Raw genomic sequence first — 22743 nt, 5'->3', positions numbered from 1 at the left:
CTATTTTTAAATATTTTCTAATAATTGTTTTCAGCAAAACAAGTTACATATAGGGTGTAGAGTTTAAGCTGGAGGACACTTGAAGGAGCAGTGCAAACCATTGATAATATTTCTGTTAGGTATCGTTCGAAGATGGAGCTCTCCATAAGGTCTCCAACAGTGCTACTTGAAGCAATTCTTCCAAAACATGCTTCTCTAAATGTTGATTAGTAGATGAGGAAATTCAAACACCTGTTTTCTTTTCATATATGTTGCACAAGGAAACCCTTCATACCAACAAACACAGCATCAAGACATAAAAAGAAAACAAATTATACCAGAACAAACAAGACAAAAGAGTCCCGGAACCAAATCTCGAACCCCCTGGCTCACGTGCATACTATTGCAGGATAGGAGGATCACTCTCCTTGTCCTCCTTTTTGCACAGTACTAATTCATACGCTACCTTGTTTTTCTAGACTTGGTTTCATCTGATTTGTTTGCATTCCAACGACAAATTATATATATATATAAATCACCATGTTAGGTTGCATTGGTGTTTTTAGGAACTTCCCCTTATTTTCAGAGGGTCTTGTAGGTTAATTCAGTTGATTGATAAAGAGGTCAAAATGCATAACATTCGAGATTAAATAAGAAACTTGGTAAGTATCTTCATGAGAATCATCATGAAGCAATCAGCAGTCAAAACTCTTTTAAGTTCCAAAGCAGAAAAAAAAAAGGAATCATAGAGGTGGTGCCCCTTGTTAGCTTTATTCTATTCGAACTATTTTGCGGTTCATAAACCTAAGCCTGCATATCTCATCAAAGAAATCGTCTGAGCTACTATGGTTGCTCTTCATTTGAAGAATCCTTATTACCATCGTCTTCAAGTTCTTCCCATACTTCAAAAGGGACTCCAAAGTGCTCATTTTCTGTTCAGCGTTTAATGGTGATCTTACTTGAACCACAACTTCCTCTAGGCATGGAATCACAAACCCTGGTTCTACCTGTAAACACGATTTTTCTTTCTTGATTAACACATTCAATCTTGAAGGTCAAATTAGGCCAAAGAGCCAACAATAATACTGCTGCGCCTATGTTTATAGCTTACATTTTTCAGGCTGTTTTTCTGGCAAAGAGCAGCAAACATGGCCCCATGAATATCAAACTTTTGCAGCTTGGGATGGCTATTAAAAAACTCAACGAAATCAACTTCTGGAAAGGGTAAAAGGGACTCCAAATCTCCAGTGAATTCAACCTTCATATAGAGATGCTTCACCTCACTAGACCACTCTAGCATTTTGCTTATTGCATCCCAACACCATTGGACCCCCCTCATTGATAAGGATTCAAGGGCTGAAAGCTTCCCAAAGTCTACCATGTATACTCTACCTAAATGCATCACAAAAGCAAAATGGTAATTAAAATTCCAATTCAAGTTTTTCCTAGTTCCTACACAGAAATGGAAAAGCATACAATAAAGTAGAATAGTTACCTGAATTGTTTGCAATCAAAAGCTTCCTTAGGCATGTAGTCTCGCGAACTCGAAGCCAACTACAACCTTGAACCTCAAGGAGTTCGATTTTTGGACAAGTGAGAGAAAGGGAACAGTTGCCCAAGCCATAGAAGTCCAGCTTACACTGCTCTAAATATGGCAACTCAACTGAAACTGATCTAACCCCTTCACAACCAAGCAGAACTAAGTTAGTCAACTTAGGGCATGCCCTTAGTGCAGCAGATAATGCAGAATCCTCCAATCTTGCTCCGACAATTTCAAGGCTTTTTAGGTTTTTAAACACATCCCACTTGGGTGAATTAGCCATTAGCACACCCCAAAGCTTCAAAGACTCCAAATTCTTAGCTGCACTAACGCAGTCCAATTTGGATGGACTATCAACACAAGCCTTATAATCAGTAATATTATCCATTCTGAGCTCAAGATGCTTGAGCGATGAATGCACCAGCAATAGCCATGAAGCAAGGCCTGAACTGGTGAATGGACTGTAAACAACAAGCTCCTCTAAACATGTGATTGACGAAAGCATTTTCCAGATAACAATGTCCGGGCTATCACTGCCGGTGTAACCATCAAATGAGTTACGAGGAAAGTAGAGACTCTTAAGGTAAGGCAATGACTCCTTCCATCTCTTGGATACACAACTACAAACTGCAACATCCCTAGCATTGTTCAAGTGTGACAAAATGTACTGAACTATGGCATCAGGAAGAGATTCCATTCACTGAGAAATATCATCAAACACGTAACTGTCAATAATTAATTAATTATCGGAGAAGCCAACACGATAGATCAATACAAGTATACTCCATGAACTAAATACTAATTAAAAGGAATACGCAAACATTATATAATTCATAATTGAAACAGTTATTTGCTGGCTGCTAACATAAACATTCAGCTCAAAAAAAGAACTATTTTACAAGTTATGGAACATTAACCACTGCGATAAATTAAAATTAACAGCTAATCAAGCTACGAACATTTAAAACTAATATACTCAAAACATTAGCATTGCACACAAATATACTTAAAAAGCGTAATTTACGAAGAACCCTGATAAGATACGAACATTTCAAAACAAGCCCAAATGAAATTCAAGTAAACGAGATGACACATTCATGAACATTTCAGGGATGGGAAGTGAATAAAGAGATGAAAAAGGAGACTTACAGATATAATTTGAAAGAGGAAGATGAAGAAACAGATCTGAGAGAATATCTATTTTGAAATTTGAAGAGAGATGAAAAAGTGAATGAGAAAGAATATATATATATATAAAAATAAATAAATAAATAAATAAAGAGTGCAGAGAGAAAGAGTGGCGCGCCTCAATGGAGGCTTAAGCGTGTTTTCAATTTTTAAAAAACTTTGAGAGAGGGATTTTCTTGTTTTGCTTTTTTTTTTTTTCTTTTAAAGTTTATTGCTAGTCAGTATACTTCTGCATGGGTTTTCAAGTTTTTGAATTTCTTTTGACCGTTCAACAACGGCCAACTTATTAAAATGTTTTGGTTTAAATTTATTAAAGGTAGTTGTACTTTTTTAAATTTTAAAATTTAATCCTTATATATTGATTTTAAAATATTAATCCTCTTTCAAAATTTGCCTTTAGAAATGTTGATATGGCAGTTGTAAAAAGATAGAAATAACTTTTCTCAATATTTACTTTTTTTTTTGTCATTTTAATCATTACTCTTTAAAAATATATAAATATTACAAAATTTATTTTAAAATTATTTTTTAGTTTTAAGTTTCAATGAAGTTATAAAAATATAAAAATGTGAAAAATAAAACAAGTAAAAGGCCAATATGATTGAGTTAAGCGGCTATTGAATGCCTCTTATTATTATTCAATGAGTAAATAATATTTTTTGTAATTTTATATTTGTTTAAAATTTTAATAATTTTAAAATGATATTTTAAAAAGATGTTTATTTTAAAAACTTTAAGAATTTTCTTTTTTTGACATAAAATATTAAAAATATATGTGTTAATTTTTGAAGTTGTTTATGGAATAAAAAAGTACACAGTTAGTGTACCAAATACTAGCCCTTTAATTTTTTATATTTTTATGTAAGAAAATTTATTTGGTACATTGTCAGTAGAGTTTTTAAACTTCACAAGTAATAGTTAAGAGGATGAAAAGTGTCTTGTAAGGGTTAATAAAGTATTAAAAAACACATGACAATTTTTTAAAATTACTTGTGAAATGAAAAAGTACAATATTAATATACCAAATAATAACCTTTAATTTAAAATGTGAAAAAAGTAAAGATTTTTAAAAATTTTACATAGTTTTAAAGAATAAAGATCCACTTAGCAAAAACTAAACATTAAAGGTTAAAAGAATTATTTTATCTTTTTTTAACTACTACAAAATTAACTTCAAGTGTAAATTAGATAGAGGAAGCAAGTCTTTTAAATAAAATAGTATAGAATTTAATATCCTAAAATTAAAGTATATGGACTAAATTTAAATTTTAAAAGAGTATAAGGATCTCTTACATATTTAAACCAAATGTTTTTTGCTCAAAACTTATTAAAATACTTTGATCTATGGTAAAATGTCACAAGAATTTTTTATATAAATTTTATTTAAATTTAATCATCAATAGTTATGGATGTAGTGTTAAAAAAACTTATATATATGTTGCATTTGTTTAATAAAAATATTTACATTTTTGTGTTGTTTTGTGGAAAATAACTTGATCAATGGAAAATAATCTTTTTCTATAAAATAACTTACCTTTTTAAGAGCACAAATTATTTTCCAAAAGAACTTTTTCATGAGTAATTTTATTTTTATATAAAATATAACTTGAATCAAGCCTCACATTATTATATTAATAATCATTTATAATTTTAATTTTAAAATGTCTAAAACATTAATACCAAATATTATAATTTTCAATATTAGTAAACATATATATTTATTTATTTTATATTTAATAATGTGATAATTTATTGTTTTAATAAATTATTGAACAATACAATTTCATTTTAACAATTAATTTTAAAAGTAATAATTTTAAATAATATTTGAAAAATATTTATATTAATATTTTAATAATATATATTACAATTATAAATATACTAATAATAAATATATTTTAGTATAAATGTTAAAATATGCCATGATTCCATGTTCTATTCTCAAACTTGGAATTTAGTCCCTATACTTTTATTTTCGAAATATAATCTATTTATTTTTAGATTTTAAATTTCAGATCTAATTGTTAACATTTTTTTTAATTTTATTGATTTAACATTTTTAAATAAAACTACTCACTTGATAGTCATGTAACTAAAAATGGCATTATAATAAACAAAAATTTAACAAAGCAATTAACAAGTGTTAACAAGTAAAACCTGAATTTTAAAATCTAAAAATAGAATAATTAAATTCCCAAAAATAAAAATATGGGGCTAAATTCCAAAATTCGAATAGTACAATGACATATGACATATTTTAACTTAGTATAAAATATAATTTCTATACACATAAAATATAAATATTTTAATTATACAAATGTGAGTATTTGTTTAAATAATGTTTACTTCTGTATCCTTCCAACTCTAATATGTTAATATACACTCTCACATATGCAATATATGTAATCTAAATTAAGTTCTAGTTAATCATTATTTATTATTAAGTTTATATATAATATTAATTATTACAAACAACTCAACCAAAGCTTCATTTTGATGTATTTTATACGCTTTTATCTTAATATGCTCGGTTTATTATCTCCATCTGTTGTATGTATTAATAATATTGTTAATTGAGTTAGTGTTACAAGTCAATTTGATACTAACACACAATTGATGACAATGCCATGATAAAAAGAATTGGGAGTTTCTGGGGGATATGTCAACTACACTTGCTACTTTCACTGATTAAGTGAAATTATGGAATAATGAGGTATATGGTCACATTACGCAGCGGAAGAATCTTTAGAAGAAAAAGCTGGATAACGTTCAAAAGACGATTGATTGAAGAAGCTTGACTTTTTTAAATCAAGTTGAGTTAGAAATTCGAGAATAGCTGGAGTCAGTGTTACATCATGAAGAGCTTTTATGGCGGCAGAAAGCCAGGTGTGACTGGTTAGTTTTTGGGGATCGTAACACAAGATTCTTCCATATGCGACCTTTACAGAGAAGGAAGCATAATCGTATTGTTGCCCTAAAAAATCAAGTGGGGGAGTGGGTTATGGATGAGGATGACTTGAAGCAGGAAGCGGTTAATTTTTATAAGAATCTTTATAGCAAGCAATCAAGAAGAACGGGTAGTCTTGAGTGTACCGCTTTCCCATCTCTCGAGTAGGAAGCAATCTAATTCCTTAGTATGCCATTATCTAATGAGGAGATTAAGAAGGCCCTTTTTGATATGGCACCTTTAAAAGCACTAGGCAGTGATGGATTACACGCTATTTTCTATCAGAGTCAGTGGGAGCTTGTTGGTCCTTCGATTTGTGAGTGGGTTAAGTCGGTTTTTGTAACACCCCCTAACCCTATCCCGTAGCTGGAACAGGATTACGGAGTATTACCGGTCACTACAGTTCGATTACGACTAATAGAGAAAGAAATATAATTCAGTTCATAAAATATTCAGTTCATAAAATATATCTCATTATCCCTTTAATAGGCCCTCGAGACTTAAAATGCATGTTAGAACCAAACCAGGACTCAATTGGAAGCTTATAAAATTTTTTCGTACGATTCTTAAAATTTCCTTTAATAAATAGTACCACACACCTATGTGGTCTAGAAGACACGCTCGTGTCTCCATAACACGCTCATGTTGTCACCCTCTGTGACTCACACGGCTTGGACATGCCCGTGTGCTTAGCCCGTATAGTTTTAATTTCAATTAGAACTTAGTGTAGTTTTCACATGACCAGGGCACAAGCCCGTGTACTTTGGCCGTGTACCTCACACGGCTGAGACACACGCCCGTGTCTCTGCCCGTGTGGCGTTATCTGGACATTCTGTTTTACAACACTTAAGGTGCAGGGGACACACGGCCTAACAACATGCCCCTGTGCAAGCCGTGTGTCTCATACGGTTTGGCCACAAGTCTATGTGCTAGGCCGTGTAGACTCAAAATGAGCCTTACAAATCAAATTTACCAACCCTGCAATTTAAGACACCAACAATCCAAAAAACATTCATTCAATCACTTTAAATCACATTTAAAGCTACTTAAAATATGTTAAATTAGACATCTTATGTACCTATTCAGTAATTTTTTTAAGTATCTCACATACATTATCAAATAATTCAAATTCATATCAAATAAGTCAATTTCCTACCATATACTATTATCAATTCTACATTTATTTAATTCATCATTATATTGACAATTCTAAATGACACATATAAACGTTCTAGGTACATGCCAATACTAATAATTAATAGACTTTACCTCATTGAGTTCGGGATCGGCCTGGAATGCTGATTTAACGGTCTAACTTTAACCTATCCTGTACACAGAAACAAACCATATGCTAAGTATGAACTTAGTGGTATTTCTATAATTCAAACACTTAATAATAAGAATAATAAAATTACAAACTCTTAAAATCATATAATAAACACAATGGTATAATTGTTCAATATCATTAAGTAATTGTAACACCCCTAACCTGTATCCGCTGCCAGAACAGGGTTTCGGAGCATTACTACCATTTGCAGATCACTTAAAAAAAATTAAAATACTTACCGATTCAATGCATCATATAAAATAAATATATTACCATTCAATCAACAGTTTGGCACTTGTATAAGCATCAAACAACAACATTGTTAGTATACTTGCACATATCTCATATAAATTCAACATTGATATATCTATTTTCTCAACATGTCGCACTTGAGTTTAATAATAGTCTCAATTACATAATTTCCTTGTATCAACATATCAAAGATAATCATATATGTACATGTCATGAAACATATCATGCTCTTACCATTTCTTCACAAGCATATATCATTCATTTCATTATATCAATATTTTATGCTTCATCATTTCCATATATTTTATGTATATTTATTCTGGTAATAGCTTATATCAAACTTAACATAAATTATATTCCATGTACTTATACTTATTTCGTTTATCCATTTTCATAATTATTTCATACAACGCTTTTGTACATATATTTCCATATGACCAGTTCTTATAAACATTTCACACAACCATTTCATATAACCATTCGTCATCTGATACATTTTACCTGAATATCAATTGTTCAACAGATGTTATAGCGTCTCCCATCCACGGCCTTATTTATCTTTGACGTGATGCCATAGTGTCTTTCAACTATGGTCTTACTCATTTTCTGTCATGTTGCCATGGTATCTTTCAACCATGGTCTTATTCTTTTCATGTCATGTTGCCATGGTATCTTTCAACCATGGTCTTACACATCTCATATCAAGTTGCCATGGTATCTTTCAACCATAGTCTTACACATTTCATATCAGGTTGCCATGGTACCTTTCAACCATGGTCTTACACATTTCATACCAGGTTGCCATGGTATCTTTCAACCATGGTCTTACACACAGGTTGCCATGGTATCTTTCAACCATGGTCTTACACATTTCATATCAGAGAGCACACTCCCGTGAACCTCATCCTTACAGTGGGATTACCAATCCAGGCTAAATCCCCTGTAATATAAACTCATAGAGTATTGTCGGGATTACCAGTCCAGGCTAAATCCCCTGCAACGACAATTACTCTAATGAGCTTGGATCCAATTACAGTCAAAGCTAAATTGAGACCTAATTCAGATTACCCGTCTGGGCTAAATCCGTTTTACACATATTCTTTGGGAGGGCTATATCAGGATAGGATCACCCGTCCGGGCTAGATCCTTTTTACCGTCAATTCCTTTTCAGAGATCCATCGAATTTTCCTTTCATTCAACCGGGATTTCTTCTCCTTTTATCAAATTTATCAATGTTTCATAAAATTTCATATAATGAACATTCAAATCATATTCATATCAAAAACATGCATTTCAAGCATTTAAGAATATAATTCAAGTTACACGAACTTACCTCATTGCTTGTTTGTGTTTATAATTTCATTAATCTGATATCTTTTCTTTTCCACGATCAAGTCTCATATTTAAGTCTTCTGGATCTTTATAAATAAATTTGATCATCATTTTCATTCATTTCATATTCTAATGCATTTAATTAATGCTCTAGGCAAAATTACCATTTTGCCCCTAAACATTTAATTAATGACGATTTCATCCTTAGGGTCAGGAAAATAAAATTCTTGTAATTTAATCCTTATTTCCAGCTATTATTCTCATATATATTGATAACAATCCATGAATTCTATAAAATATCAGAATTTTTCATAATTTCAACACTTTTCAATTTAATCCCTAAAACATGTTTTCCCCCGATCTTGAACTAAATTAATAATTTCATTCAATTTTGTAATTAAAATAATAAAATAATTCATTTCATGCAATCTGGCCATTTCTGACATGTTTACAAAATTGCCCATAAAGTTTTACTTTTATTCAATTTAGTCCCTGAGCCTAAAATATGCAAATTAGCCATGCTAGATGAATATTCATACATATTTTTCCTTCTCCTCCTCTACATTCCACATCCTTAATGTAGATAACACACTTGTAAGTAACATTATCCATAATTTTTATTATTTACTTTTATGAATATTCAAGCTGTCTATCTGCATCATAGTAACTAAATTATTTATATCTGGATCTATAGAACTCCAAATTAATATCCGATAATTTTCCCTAAATCTAGACTCATATATATTCTTACCATAAAAATTTCAGAATTTTTGGTTTAGCCAATAAGTACAGTTTATTCTTTAAAGTTACCCCTGTTCTGCTGTCTAACAGTTCTGACCCCTCTTCACCAAAAATTAATTATCTCCTCATACAGGATTCAAATGATGTTATTGTTTGTTTCTCTTAAAAATATACTCATTCAGGATTTTAGAAATATAAATTTAAGCCCCTAATTATTTTTATTCAATTTTTTATGATTTTTCAAAGTCAGAACAGGGGAACCCGAATTCATTCTGACCTTGTCTCACAAAATTCATTATATCTCAAAATTTACAAATCCATTGCTACAATACTTATTCTATGAGAAACTATACTCAATAAGCTTTAATTCCATATTTTTTTAATCTTCTAATTCGATTTCTACAATTTATGGTGATTTTTCAAAGTTAGTCTACTGCTGCTATCCAAACTGTTTTTGTGCAAGCTATTAATTACCATGTTATAACACCCTTATTTTCTTTTTCTACACCATTTCTCATCACTTTCTCTTATTTTCTCTTCACTAACATATCAAAAACATAGGACCTTATGTAAGAAAACTCTACTATAACATTATTTCCATGCTTTGTCAATAATAACAAACTTAAAAACATATTGAAATCTTGATATACTTACCTTGTTCTATTGATACTAATCTTTAACATGATTTTCTCTCTCCTCCAGCTTCTATTTCTTGAATCCAACTTAATATTCTAACTCCCCATGCTCTCCTTAACATTTTTGTCTCTTGGTAGCTATGGAAATTCATTTAATTTTTGGGTGAAAATGGTGAATTTTTGGTAAAAGGACCAAATTGTAAAAAAGTAAAACTTTCTTTCTTCCTCTCTTTCTCTCACGTTAGTGCATGGGAAAATATGGATGAGAATTTCTCATCTTTCTTTCTTTATATACTAATAAAATAATAATAAAATATCTTATTAAAGTATTAATAAAATAATATTTATCTAATTAAATAATTATAAAATATCAAAATATCTCTAGCATCATTATTACTTTCTAGATTTCTCTCTCTTCCAATTGACCATTTTGCCCTTCATTATCTTTTAAAATTCCATCCTTGAGTCATCATTTAATTTGGTAAAATTGCAATTTAGTCCCTCATAGTTCTTCATCTATTCAATTTGGTCCTAATTCATCCATTTTCCCTAGTTTCTAGATCATTCCACTCTTAAATTATTTACACTGTTGGTCCTTCAACTTTTTCATATTTACACTTTAACCCCTCAAATTATGAATATTTACTCTTGTGCAACAAAACTTTTCTCACTTTTACAATTTAGTCCTTTCTTGAATTAATATATGATAATATACTTCTCAATATTGACATAACTCAAAATTTCCCTTTTTGTCACTTTATTTCCTTATTTTACTATATCAAAGATAATATCTTACTGTAAAAATTTTCAGGGTATTACAGTAATAATCAACTATTTACTTTTCGATCAGTAATTGTTTTAATCCAACCTCTATATCAGTCAATATTTTTCAAAATCAATCAGTTTATCATTATCATTCATTAGTGATCAATTATTCTTTGATAATCGGTTTCCAACATATATTTACAATTCATTTGAATAATAATACTATTCATCTTTCATTCAATGTTTTGTACTATTCCATTTCAATAACAGTTAATATTCTTTAGTAACAATCAATTGATCTTAATTATTCAGTATCAGTCAGTCATCAGTATTAATTAGTTATTCAATAGTAATAATTTATTCAATAACAGTCGTTTATTCAGTAATAATCAATTATTCAGTAAGAATCAGTTATTCAATAATAGTCATTTATTCAGTACCAGTTAATTATTCAGTAGCAGTTAGTTATTCAGTACCTCTATTTACCCCTATTAACATGACTCGAACCTGGACGGATACACGGATCCAACCAACACACCAGTACGGAATAATGTGCCTCATCGGCTTTGCCGAAGTAAACAGTAGCAGTACGGTACATAGTACCTCATCAGATTAAACCAAAGTATTAGTAACAGTACGACACACGAAGTGCCTCATCGACACGAAGTCGAAGTAATAGTACGACACTATTAGTGCCTCATCGACTCAAGGTCGAAGTATCCCTATATACTTCCAATCCTATGGCATGCCAACTAGATCCGACTTAGTCTGATACTGTTAATAGGGTATTCAGTAAACTTTCAGTTTTCAATCAGTACATAATTCAATTAATCAATTATATTCTCAATTCAATATATTTCAATTCACTTTATATTAACAAATGTTCAAATTTCACAATAATCATATATTTTCATATCAAGTTCATCATTTTCCAAATCAATATATTTTCAATATAACCTACATTCATATTCAATTCCACATCAATCACATTTATCCATATAAATTCAATAAATTTAACATATACCAATTAATCCATTTCAATCATAAAACACAATAATTCTTACCTTAACATTTGCCATATACTTTAAATAAAAATATAACAATCAATAACTAAGTTCGGATTATAGAAATACAAACTGTAATTTCCGAACTAACCCCCGTCGACTTTGCCTTTTTCCTTACTTAGCCGAGATTTTCTGGCACAATGTTAGCTACGGAAATCAATTAAAAATTATCAATACACTACCATTCAATTTCTTTTTTATTTCTTTTCAACTTTTGCCTAAATTCTAATTTAGTCCCTAAATCGAGACTAACTTTGATTCTTCACATTTAACTCAATATTTTCATTCAATTTCCATTTTAAACTAATTTCAATTCTCTAATTACACCATTAAACCATAATTTCAAAATTCTTTCAATTTAGTCCCTATAGCATAAAACTTATGAATTACTTTACAATTCAATCCTTATTTGACTTCTAACTTGAATTTCTATCAATTTAACCTTTAATTAATCATTTTATTCAACATGGATAATATCTAGAAATCTAATAACTTTCAAAATATCAAGTAAATTTCATCAAAACCTTATTCCAAAGCTTCTAAAACATCAAAATTAAATAAAAGTGCTAAATTGACATACTTATTTAAACCTCAAGCTTCAAACCCTGAATTTCCCATTTTTCTTTCTTTTCTTTCTTTCCTTCTTTCCTTCCCCCCTGCTAACGTTTCATATTCTGTTTCTTTTTCTCATCTCTTTTGTTTCTTTCTTTTATTTTATGTTTTAACTATATATATATATAATATAATAACATTAATAACTATAAAAATATCTATTTAATATCAAATATTTATTTTACATTTGTATATCATCATCTCCATTCACTTGTTATAATTAAATTTATTTATTATATAAATGTCTTATAATATAATTAATTAATAAATATATTTTTATAAATAATAAATATCTATTAATAATTAAATACATGTATTACAAATGTATGTATTTTATTAATACACTTGTATCAAATCATAACTACACATTTGTCTTTCGATTATTTATTTTATATAAAAATCTATTTACTTAAATAAAAAGTAATTAAATAAATATTTTACAATTGTACAAATATATGTATTATACATGTATATTTTGATTACCATACATTCATCTTTACTTTAATTTATTTCATAATATAATAATTTAATATCAATTAAATAACAATAACCATAATAATAATTAATTAATTAATCTAAGAAAAATCTTAGATTTTTCCATTCTTTTGCCGTCTAAATTAGGACAAATGGCATAATTATAATTTTGGTCCTTTACATTTTCTTTTAATCTATAATTCAACTTTCACACTTTATTCAATTTAATCCTTATACCTAATTAGCCTCAATTTAAGCTAATTAGCCTCAATTTAAGCTAATTCACTAATTAAACTCTAATTAATCATTCAATTAACTTTGTAAATATTTTTAATAAATATTTACAAATCAATTTTTCAGAAAAATAGACCCGAAAATACATTTTTTCGACAACTGTAAAAATTCAATTAGCATCTGGAATGTTTCTCGCAGTTTCACCCTATCAGTCTTTGTTTGGTCTCATACAAGCTGGTGATGAAGGTTATTACTAATATATTTAAAGTGGTTTTTTCGAAGATCATTGCACCTAAACAAGCAGGATTTGTCGCAGGAAGGAACATAAATGATAACATCATCATTGCACAAGAAGTCGTGCACTCTATGAAGAGTATGCAAAAGAATAAAAGATGGATGGCCATTTAAATTGATCTCGATCTCGAGAAGGCCTATGATCATGTTCGTTGGGATTTCATAGACGCTTTTCTACAGGTTGCAGGTATTCCTATCTTTCTTCGTAATGTCATTATGTCAGCTATTTCTGGTTCAACTATGCAAGTGCTTTAGAGTGGAGTGCCCTCCTAGAAATTCAAACCGGCAAGAGGAGTTCGTCAAGGATGTTCGCTTTCACCTTACCTTTTCATTTTGTGTATAGAGTGGTTAGGGCATGGTATCCATACGGCCATGGCTGGCGGTAGATGGTCAATCTCCTATCCAGCTGACTAGATCAGGTTCGTTCCTTTCTCATCTTTTTTTTCATAGATGACTTGATTCTTTTTGGTCAGGCAGAGGAGAAACAAGCACGAGTTATCAAGGAAGTTTTAGATACTTTTTGTGGTGTTTCGGGTCATAATTTTAATCTACAAAAGTCAAATATGTTTTTTCTCTAAAGGGGTGGATGAAAATATTCAAAGGCATATTAGGAGATTTTTTAGTTTCCAGGTAATACAGAATCTTGGTTCGTATTTAGGGATTCCCGTCTTTCATGAGAAGGTTACGAATAATACTTTACGCTTTGTCGTTGATAAGGTACGGAGTAAACTTTCTAGACAACTCTCTCTTGCATGTAGAATTACTTTAGCTCAAGTGGTCTTGTTATCAATTCCGAGCTACTTTATGCAATCGATGATGATCCCAAAAGGTTCGTGTGATAAGATCGAAGTTATGGTTAGAAAATTCATTTAGGGATCCACTAGTGGTAATAAAAAAATTACTTTGGTTTGTTAGGACTCGATATGCCAACCTAAATCGCATGACAGTCTTAGTATAAGGTCTCTACGTAATCATAATACTTCTTTCATGATGAAGCTGAGATTTAAATTAGTGATTGATTATTCTTCTTTATGGGTTAATGTGCTTCGGTCTAAGTATGAGGTTGAAGGTGGATTACCGGAATCTTTATCGAGGGGGTGATGTTCTTTCTTGTGGAGATCTCTATCGAAGATTTGGCCGCTCATACGTGAGAATCTACACTGGTTAATTGGAGATGGGCACAATAGTAACTGTTAAAAGGATTCTTAGGTTTCTAATGTTGGGCCGTTGTACAAAAAGATAGCTTGCAAATCTAGCTTGGATATGGATTGTTCCCTTAGTGATATGGTCACAGAAAATGAGAATTGGAATTTAGATTTCTTTTGCCTTTGGTTAACCGAATATATCATTCATCAGATTGTAGAGATTTCGCCACCTCAATCAAATTCTGGTATGGATGGAATTATTTGGGGGGTGACTACGTCTGGCACTTTCTCAATTAAAAGTGTGTATAGGAAACTTCGGGAAGATTCATGGAATATGAAAGAGGATGTTTGGAAATTACCATGAAAATATCAGGGACCACAAAGGGTTAGAGTGTTCATTTGGCTTGCTATTAAGCACCGTTTGCTCACAAATGTTGAAAGAACACAAAGAGGATTAGGTTCAGATATTGCTTGTGGTACATGTAGCCATAATTATGACTTTCATGTTCTACGGGATTGCACAACGGCAAGGGATATTTGGATGCAGTTAATCCCTCCAGGTAAACAATCTTTTTTTTTTGCAGGGTCTTTATACGAATGGATGGAGCTTAATTTACGAAATCTGCAAGTCGTAAAATTAGTGGGTAGAGCCAATTGGTATTGTCTGTTCGAGATTATCATTTGGCGTATGTGGAAGAATCAAAACCTACGTATATTTCAAGGTCTTTTGTGGATTACTGATGAGGTTATCAAATCCTCTCTATGTTGGGCAAAATAGTATGTTTCGGTGTTAGGTTCGTAAGGCACTAAACTTTCAAAATCTGATTTTGTTCATGTTTCTTTGGATGGTTGGTCTATTTGAACACGTATGGTTCGATTAAATATGTTGATATGTTTGTCGTAGTTGGAGGGCTTCTGCGAGATCATAATGGGACTTGGATTGTTGGCTTTATCAGGTATTTAAGTAATTGCGAAGTTATTGATTCAGAATTATGTGGCATTCTTGATGGGTTGCAAATTGCTCTTAATAGCGACTTTTGAAAAGTCATCATTCGGACAGACAATCTTGAAGCTGTTAACCTCATTTATGAAGGAGTTCATGAAGTATCTAATTCTACTTTAGTTATGAGAATACTTTTGCTTTTGAAGCTTCTGAGTCACTGGAATCTTCAACATATTCCTAGAGAAGATAATAGAATTACAGTCAGGATAGTCAAGCTTAGAAGAGACAGGAAACCGGGGTTGCGGTTTGTTGATAAAAATTATATGATGAGTTTTCTTAATGTTTGATACTTGAGTTGTAATTTCTTTTTCACCAGAAAAAAAATATATATGTGGTTCACATTAGAGGTGTCTATGGCCTGGTTTAGGTTAGGCCCAACTAAAATCTTAGGCCCGTTTGCTAGGCCCAGGCCCAACCCGAAAAATGAGTTTAAGATTTTGTTCAAGCCTAACCCAAATAAAAATGCTAAAACTCAGGCTCAGCCCGATCATATTAAATTTTATATTGTTTAAAATATATAATACATAAAAAATACTAAAAACATTAAAACAAATGTTTCCCAACAAATTGAAAATAAATTTAAAAATATGTATACTTAAATAACACTAAGATAAGTGCAACTTAACAAGCAAATGCCTCCAAAATAGTAACAAAATTAACAATAAAACAAGAGTTATACAATATTCAAACAATAACAACAAAATAGTAGCAATATAATAATGAAATGATAGCAAAATCGTGAGAAAACAACAAGAAAATAACAACAAAACAAGAAAGAACAACAGTTTTTTTTTTTCAAATTCGAGTTGGGTTGGGTTCTGACAAAAAAAAAAACATTACGTAAGACTCGACCCCTTTTCTAAAATGTCTTATTTTTCTACCTCAAGTCCATTTTTCAGACCTATATTTTTACCCAAACCTTCCCACTTTTCGGGCAAGTCTTCGAGACGGGCTGAGTGGCTTGACCCATTGATTGGTATAGTTCACACGCATACGTGTGTGATAGAATTTCTAGTGTTATTATAAAAAATAAATTTTGATTGTCAAAAGTAAATCGTATTATAATATTTTGTAATAAATGTATTTATGTCGTGTACTCGTATTCATTTAACTAATAACAACTTTTCAAACATAAAAAAATTTTGTGCATAATCATTCAAACATAAAAGAAAATATAAGTTTTTCCAAAAAATCAATACACTTTTCAAAAACAAATTTTAGAAACTATTTTGGTTAAACAAACGCAACCTAAACTTCATTAAGTACATATTTGAACCTTGGATTTGTAGTTTTAATTATTTTATTTTATTTAAAATTATACAAAATATGAAAAAATTATCATAAACTATTAATTATAATTTAAAAAAAGGTATATTAATTATTTTTCAATTGAGTTGGAACTCATAATTAATGTATATATAGAGAACACAGTGTGAGTAATTGAAATGATAAATTAAAAATTTAAGTTGCTTATGATTTGGTTAAAATCTCATAATTTATAATTTTTCCATGATAAATTTTTTTTATAAATTTTATATAAAGGTTGATTTTAGTATTTTTCTAATCGAGTTAGTGCTGAGTATAAATAAAAAATGTTTATTTTTATATATATTTTATTAGATTTAATTAAATAAAAAAGTTGCTTCATCTCGGAAAAGGGAAAAAAGGCTTTTAGAATAATTCTGTATTAAATTTGATAGTAATAAAATTATATTGTAATTTTTCCATATATTTTATATTGATATTTTTAATTAATCAAAGTCTTAAATATTCTTTCTTCGATGATTTCAGAAATTAATATTAGTACATGTTAATTTATTTAAGTTTTAAATTTTGATTAAATTTAAATCAAATTATATTAAAAGATTAAATGTCTCTTAATTGATTTAATTTGATATGATTATTATGAAATAAATTAACTTTTTGGGTCCCTAGATAAAATTATTTTAGTAACTTAAATCTCTCTCAATTAATTTACCTTTCTTTGAAGGTTTCTCAATTAATCATGGTAAAGTTGAACGATATAAATATGAGTTGCTTTGGATGACTGATTATATTATATTTAATAGCTTAAATCCTCTCAATTAATTATAATTATTATCAAATAAATTCAATTACGAGGTTAGATCTCTCTCAGTTAAATTCAACTTTTTTTTTTTTTACTAAAGTTCAACAATATAAATGTGTTGTTTTTTTGGATAAATTACAAAAATAGTTAGTTTTATTTGTTTCAGATATACTTTAGTCACTTATATTTGAAATGTTACATTTTAGTCACTTACGTTATTGTTTTGTCACGAAGTGGTCACTTTACCGTTAAACTCCGTTACCTCTTTAACGGTAGTCCCACGTGGCAGTCCAAATAGGTTTTAAATGCCAACTAGGATGTCCAGTTACTGGGATGAAAATATGTTTTTCATTAAATAAATTTAATTTGAATTGTCACGTAAGACATCTATGTTGGCATTTAAAAACCATTTGAACTGCCACCTAGGATCGCTATTAGGGAGGTAACAAAACTTAATGGTAGAGTAACAACTTTATAATAAAATGATAACGTAAGTGACTAAAACATAACATTTAAAATATAAATGATTAAAATGTAACTTAAAATAAACAAAAATAACTATTTTTTTTATAATTTATCCGATTTTTTTGTTGACTATTCCTCTCTACTCAAGACAATAATCAAATTCTCAACCAACCGGTTAAGAAAATCTTTAAAGAAAAAAAAATGTTGTGCTCAGTGACTTCTCTTAGGTGGGTCCTTAGTTCTCTTATAATAATGTTACTCGATTTTTAGTGTAAATCTATATTAGTAGTTTTAATTTCTGCAAATTAAACATAGATTTTAATATCTATTTGATAATTAATTTTTATGCATTTTATTTATTTTTATTCTTTTTAACAATTTATTTGTTTTATGCCATGCATAAGGTTAATATAGGTATATATTTTATTAGGGATGAATATTATAATTATATATGAATTTTGATTTAATGTAATATGATATGTGAATTTAGATTTTATGTAATTGTGCATTTAAAAATTTGATTTAATTCAATTTACACAAATCACTAATTTTATTGGTATTGAAATAACATTTTACATTTTATTTTATATGTAAATATATAATATAAAATAGATACCAATAAATGTTGAGTACAATGATGCAGACATTAAACTTCTAAAGCTCGAACAAGATTCAATTTTGAGAGCACATTGTTGAGATGGGAGTCATAAATTTTGAACATGAACTATAAAAATAACATGAAATTCAAATTAAAAATTGAAAAAAAACTAATATAGCTTTTCTTTTAATTGACAATTAATATAATTACAATAGTGATATTCTTTTTCACACATTTATATAATTTTAAATAAAACAATTAAAAACTACTTATTCAATCATACAACACATGTTTAGTAAATTTTATGTACAAATTTTTATCACTCCATCTAAAATCTTTGTTGAATAAATTTGAAAAGAGTGTTTTTACATTAAATGTATTCTTTTAGACTCAATAGGGGTGATAAAACTTGATTTAATTCAAAAAATTAATTTTTTAAATTTGAGTTAATCGAATCAAGTTATTTGATTTTTTTGATTCAACTCGAATAAGTAATTCGAGTTTTGAGTTCAAGTCAAGTTGAATTTTACAATTTGAATAATAGATTGGTGTAAATATCTTTTAGTTCTTGTCAATTTTGAAAATGAGCAAATTGGTCTCTCTTTAAAAAACAATTACAATTTTTTTCAAAATTTCAAAAAATTTAAAATTCAAAATATTTATAAAAAATACAAATTTTATATTTAAAAAATCTAAAAATATACAAAGAAAGTTAAAATTTTAAATTTTCTAAAATAATAATATTGGGACCTAAATAAAAAATTAATGATTCTTTTTATAGTATTTGTAACAGCTCAATTTTCAGTGATGTCGGAAATAGTGGATCGAGGCCACCAAATCCGAAAAGTAAGTTTGTAAATATTATTATTTAATATTTATGAGTCAAATATGATTTTAAAAAGATTTTTGAATTAGTAATTTGTGTTTTATAATGATTTATTAGGTTAAGTGGTTTTTGAAAGTGAGGTATCGAGACCTCGTTTCTATAAACTGAGCCGTAAATATTTTTATAAATATTTATGGAGTGTCATTAAGGTAGTATTAAAGTTTCATTGAAAAATTTTAACGTTTTGATAGTTAATTAATTAAAAGGGCTAAATTAAAAAGGTGCAAAACTTACTAATTATAATATTTAAGAGATTAAATGGCTTGATTAATAAAAAAAGGAAGGACTTAAGAAGAAAATATACCAAAATTAAAAGGTGAGGCGGAAAATAATAAAATAAAGCCAATGGTAAAATTGTAATTTAATTGAAATTAAAATGAAACAAATTGAAAATTTTCTAGACATTTCTTCTTGTTTCGGTCTAAACTGCCATAAGAGAGAAAGTTTTAAGCTGGTTCTTCATAATTTGCTTCATGTGAATTCAATTCTTACCCCTTTTTTTTGTAATTTTTTATGTTTTTGAGATTGTTATAAATAGGTCCAACTAAATTTTATCTTAGTTTTTTATTTTACTAAAAATTTGGAAGTTGCCATTGATGAATCTATATAATTTTAGTTATTAAATGATAAATTTGAGATATTAATTGTTATTTAGAAAAAATTATTAAGTAATTTTGATGAATTTCCGATTAGGGACCTGAATTGTTGAAATAGTAAAAATACAAGGTTTTTTGTGGAACTATTACAAAAATAGGCTGTATTGAATGCCACGGCTAGCATGGGTTTGCATTAAAAATAGTTAATTTGTATGATTTGGACTTAGGGACTAAATTAAATAAAAGTAAAACTTTAGGGTAATTTTATAAAAATATCAAAAGTGACCAAATTATATGAAATGAATTGTTTTGTTGTCTAAATTAATAAATTGAATGAAATTATTAATTTAGATCAAGATCGGATGGAAAATTGAGGAAAATAAAAAATTACCAAAATGCCCCTGAATCTTGGTATTTCTATAATTTAGCCAGGTAAGTTCGTACGGTTAAAATTTAATATTTTGTATAAATTGATGAATGGTATTGTTTATTAATTATATTGTTGGAATTATAATATTGAATTGAATTTCAGTTTGAATGGAACACGAGATTTGAGTACATTCGTAAATTGGTGTATGATGGTATTGGAGGGAGATATCGACATATTAACCAAGTAAACCGGGGTTCAACATTTGTTGTGAACTCTTGTGTTTTACTTTCTGTTTGGAGTGAATAGGTGGATCAGCTCTTACGAGCTTCTGTTAAGCTCTTATGAGCTTTTGTTGGCGTGTTCTGGTGGACCAGCTTTATGAGCTTCTGTTGATGACATATTCTTATCCGTAAGTCGTTCTTCGAATGGAAAATCTCAATAAGGTAAATTGTTTAATGAATTTGAAAGATTTATTAATTATTGAATGGCTAATGCCAATGTACAAATAATTGTGGTTTGATATGTGAATAGCTATTTATATAGCAATTGTGTGAATTGGGACATTGTTAATCAAATAAAAGATGTTAGCATGTGCAATTTGAGTATAGTAAGAAATGATGTTGAAATGATGTGCTAATATGTATGAATTGAAAAGGTTGACATTTGATAGTTAATTGAAATGGATTGAATTTGTATATAAATTATGAATGTGTTGATTATTTGAATTGAAAGGAATATATATGTGTGCAACTATGATAATTGGATATTGGTTGTATTTGGAAGTGAAATTAAACCTTATTAACTGTATTGGGCTGAGTCGGATATAGATGGCATGCCATAAGATAGGAAAAGTTCAGAAATTTCTTCGACTTCGAGTTGATGAGGCACTGGGTGCCAATTTACTTTGGTTTAATCGATGAGACACTGGGTGTCAAATGTATATAGCGCTGGACGCATATTACTTCGGATTTATCCGATGAGGCACTGGGTGCCAAACTGGTGTGTTGATTGGATCCATGTATCCGTCCGAGTCCGAGTCCGAGTCCGAGTCGTGTTAATAGGATAATTAAAAAAAAAGGTACTATGATTGACATTGCATGATATTGTATGAAAATTGAAAATGGGATAGTGATTTGAAACATGGAAATGAGTTATATATATAAATGCACTAACTTGTGTATTGATGATGGTGATTAGACATATGTCAAACTTGAGATTATGATTGATGTATATGCTTATGTCTAGTATTATACAAATGAAACGGTAAGTTCATAATTGAAATGTGATATGATGAAAAAGGGATTGATGAGTTGAACAATGTACTTATATGAGAAATTACGTATGTTAGGGTTGAACTTACCTATGATATGAATAAATATATTAATTAGTTAATTGATGTTGTTATTTAAGTTTATGTTTAGTAAATATAATGGAAAATAAGTAAAGGAAGTTATTCGTAGTTTTATGAAAAGATTAACGATGGTGTATAATGTTTATAAAATCCTATTAAGTTAGAAATGAATAAATATATATGATGTTGATAGACTTACTCATTTTTGAGTTGGTGGTTATGTAGTTGATAAATCTTGAGGCATTGGTATAACTTTATATTTAATATATAAAGTTTATTATTGAATTGGAATATTATGTTTAAAGTTTGTATGAGCTTACTAAGCATTCATTGCTTACGTAGTTGTTTATCCTTTATTTCACAGATTATTGGAAGCTTGATTGGGTTGGAAGCTTGTCGGAGTTATGTCACACTATCCATGAATTTTTTCTGTACTTTCGGATGTTTTGATTTTTGTTATAATGGCATGTATAAGTTATTTTGGATAAATGTTGGCTTATATGTGTTTTGTTGAGATAAGCCACTTATTTGACTTGTGTGTTGATATTTTGGTATGTGCATAAATTGCCTTATAATGTTGATGCGTGGAATGATTTGTGGTTGAATGATGAAAGGTAAAATAGTAGTTGAATATGCATATGTTTTATAACTTGGTGTGATTTGATACTATGCTATAGTAAGTGTATATGTATTTGATGCTATTGAATAAGTGATACAATTGGTACCAAATGTTAAGTTTTGGTAAATGACTTACATGTTGTGTGTTAATGCAATTATACATAAAAGTTGGTTGATTTCTTGGTTACATGGATTACATGATTAAACATGTTTATAATTGTCATTTGAGGTGCCTAAGGGCATATTGGTTGTATGTGAA

The 22743-nt window shown here is 29.1% G+C and overlaps 1 protein-coding gene across 1 annotated transcript; it reads right to left on the bottom strand.

Annotated features, from left to right (window-relative positions):
- Positions 1-571: 571 nt before the first annotated feature.
- On the bottom strand, positions 572-2846 carry LOC108466444 (F-box protein At1g10780-like). The gene is made up of 4 exons (XM_017766800.2): positions 2669-2846; positions 1475-2219; positions 1091-1371; positions 572-986 (listed from the first exon to the last, which is right to left on the bottom strand). Exons 2-4 carry the CDS (start codon positions 2214-2216, stop codon positions 750-752), a joined length of 1260 nt encoding a protein of 419 aa, XP_017622289.1. The 5' UTR covers positions 2217-2219; positions 2669-2846; the 3' UTR covers positions 572-749.
- Positions 2847-22743: the final 19897 nt, after the last annotated feature.

This window comes from Gossypium arboreum, chromosome 2 (genome assembly GCF_025698485.1).
Source record: "Gossypium arboreum isolate Shixiya-1 chromosome 2, ASM2569848v2, whole genome shotgun sequence".
NCBI classification, from domain to species: Eukaryota; Viridiplantae; Streptophyta; class Magnoliopsida; order Malvales; family Malvaceae; genus Gossypium; species Gossypium arboreum.
This window is presented reverse-complemented; position numbering and strand designations above follow the sequence as displayed.

Excerpts from the sequence above, each read along its gene's own strand:
- LOC108466444 (XM_017766800.2), bottom strand. The coding sequence starts at position 2,216 with ATGGAATCTCTTCCTGATGCCATAGTTCAGTACATTTTGTCACACTTG. Across the intron at positions 1,372-1,474 it reads TTTGATTGCAAACAATTCAG|GTAGAGTATACATGGTAGAC; the intron begins GTAACTATTCTA and ends TGATGCATTTAG. Across the intron at positions 987-1,090 it reads AGAAAAACAGCCTGAAAAAT|GTAGAACCAGGGTTTGTGAT; the intron begins GTAAGCTATAAA and ends TCGTGTTTACAG.